This window comes from Cryptomeria japonica, chromosome 3 (genome assembly GCF_030272615.1).
Source record: "Cryptomeria japonica chromosome 3, Sugi_1.0, whole genome shotgun sequence".
Classification (NCBI taxonomy): domain Eukaryota; kingdom Viridiplantae; phylum Streptophyta; class Pinopsida; order Cupressales; family Cupressaceae; genus Cryptomeria; species Cryptomeria japonica.
In genome coordinates, this window is record NC_081407.1 from 343,734,371 (window position 1) to 343,736,935 (window position 2,565).

General features: G+C 35.8%; 1 protein-coding gene across 1 annotated transcript; it reads right to left on the minus strand.

Annotated features, from left to right (window-relative positions):
- Positions 1-207: 207 nt before the first annotated feature.
- On the minus strand, positions 208-1,489 carry LOC131077194 (BTB/POZ domain-containing protein At3g05675-like). The gene is made up of 2 exons (XM_059217406.1): positions 1,130-1,489; positions 208-1,020 (listed from the first exon to the last, which is right to left on the minus strand). Exons 1-2 carry the CDS (start codon positions 1,487-1,489, stop codon positions 208-210), a joined length of 1,173 nt encoding a protein of 390 aa, XP_059073389.1.
- Between the last annotated feature and the right edge of the window lie 1,076 nt (positions 1,490-2,565).

Consider the following 2,565-nt stretch of genomic DNA (forward strand, 5'->3'; position numbering starts at 1 on the left):
TTTACACAACATATATTTTAATCTACTTATAACACCATGATATTGACAAGTCCAAAATACACTTTATGTTTTTGTTTTTTATTTTGATTCAACTATAACACAGATCTGATCTAGCATTGCTAGTTATGGTGTTATGGATAATAGATACATAACATATAAATACACTTACCAAAAAGTGTATGGCTTCCAATTATTGAAACTTCAATTTTAAGGATAAGTATGATCCTTTGAAGAGCAAATGATACTATGTGGGTCACTGGCCTCAGACAAGTGCAACGAAGGTCCCAGATCAATCTCACACTGCGCTTGTCGGAGTTTATTGCACCACATGTCAAAAGTTGTGCTCAAATCAGGCCATGCTTTCTTAGATCTGAGGCAAGCACTTATCCAAATTTTAAAGATTTGTTCTTGATCTGCCATAGGAAGAGTAGTAACAAGAGAACTCATGCCTTCCTCTAGACTGTTGTGCAGTTCATTGTCCTTTATCAGATACTCATCATCATGAGTGAGCTTGGCTATCACAGGTAGCCAAGTTTTAACCAGAGAAAGGCGGACAGATCTTTGACAAATCACTTGACCAATCTGTAGAGCCTGAAGTAGTCGAATTAGAATTTCGAATAAGGTCTCTGTGAAGGGATTCGGATAAATTCGACTAACGACCAACTGTGCAAGTTCTTGTTCTTCAGCAATCATTTTCACAGCCATGTCAGCTATCTCCAATGCAAACATTTCATCCAAAAGCCAACAGAGGGCAGAACTTGCAATGCTAATCTGATAAGAATTCCATGAAAAGTAGTTGGCAAATTTGTAGAGTTGTGATTTGACAATATCTAGATTATTCTGAAGCTCCCTGAAGAGAGATGATTTATTCACATCTGCAAATGTTGGAGAGGTGGTTATCTGCATATTGTCATGCAGAACTCTCTTTGTAATCTCACGGGCCTTGGATGAGGCTCCATTTGATACTAAAGACAACAGTTCACTTAAAATTTCTCCCATGGTATTGAGAGGGTTGAAGTCCTGAACACATCCAAAGGTGGAAAGACGAACAACTAAGTCGGGACAAATGCAATTGCAATGACATAATAGAGGCTCGAATTTGATGTTCATTCTCTAAACTCCATGGCACAGCTTCCAGGTATTGCATGCATGAATTTAAACAGTCTGTGAACAACAATTCTGAAGCAATTTGTAGTAGTGCCAAGGCCTCCTGGACACTGGAGAAGGTAAATCTCTCCAAAGAATACATCATCTGAATGCATTTGACATAACCATCGACATTTTGGCAATCGCTCAATGTAAGTTCTATGGGCCTTACACCATCAGCAAGTGACCAGCGTTCTGACAGCCTTGCTTCAAAGAACTCAGACTTTCGAAGAGCTTGGGAATGGAGATACAGAGGAGATAGTTTTGGCCCCTCTGAGGGTATGAGTTTTAGCATTACGTCTGCCATTTCTTGGTCTCCAAATATTAGGTGCAGCTGAGCCATTATAAGAAGTGATATACAGGTTAAGCTCAGTCCATAGAAGGCAACGCCGCCCAATCAACTCAATGTTTATTGTAAAGGCAGGCGAATTGACATTTTTCGATCCAGTATAGCATTTCTACCACAAATCTATATAGCCGAACCCAAATGCTTCGACAATTATCTTCCTATATTGTCCTCCTCTGCTAAATCTTGTAGAAATATCTGTTTAAACTGTCTCCATGAATATCTGCCTGTGTTAAATTTGCAGATTCTCTCCACAAATCTATCGCTTAACTCGCAATTAAACTGTCCTGCTTAAAGAAAGCATTCTCGTGTAAGATTTTTTTGGATGTTTCACTCAAAATCAACAGCTTCAATAAGATTTAACGGCTCTGCTGTCCTTTGTAAATTTGTACAGATATACCACCAGAAAGATTAAGATTTAACCAGCGTTGTTAACAGATATACATACTGGAAAATGATTGCCAGAAAACTGTCATTTAACCTTTTTTTTAAAGTCTGAAAACAATGTTCGATTCTATTTATAGTTTGAAGGGGGAGACTGAGTAAAAATGAAAAACTTAATTCAAAATACACTTTATGTTGATATAACATAAACTTATAATTATCAGCAATAACTTTATAAAGTATTGCAACATTAAATAACTTTTAAAACGTAATAATATATGAGAACAAAAAGCAGTTACTGTGGTAATATTTTTCAATATGCTAATGGAACATGGGAAAATAATGGAAAACACCAAGTCTTGTTGCCATTGCGAGAGGGAATTAATTGATTAAAATTGAGTAATATTAATTGATTCACAATATTAATACTTTTGTTTGAAAGATATTTTTAAATATATTGTTAAGATTTTGTCATGTTTGTTGAATGTGATTCTATTATTCTGTGATATTCATATTTGCTATTAGTTCTTTTCGAATGTGTATGCAATAGTATTTTTAATCACTAGTTATGCCTTTGTTATGATTCATGATGGGCTTTGTACTTTAACAGTTCTTGCATTTTATTGATGATCTCTGGCTCTCTATTTCTATCTTCTTGGCTCATGGTAATCCTTCATGCTATGTTTATC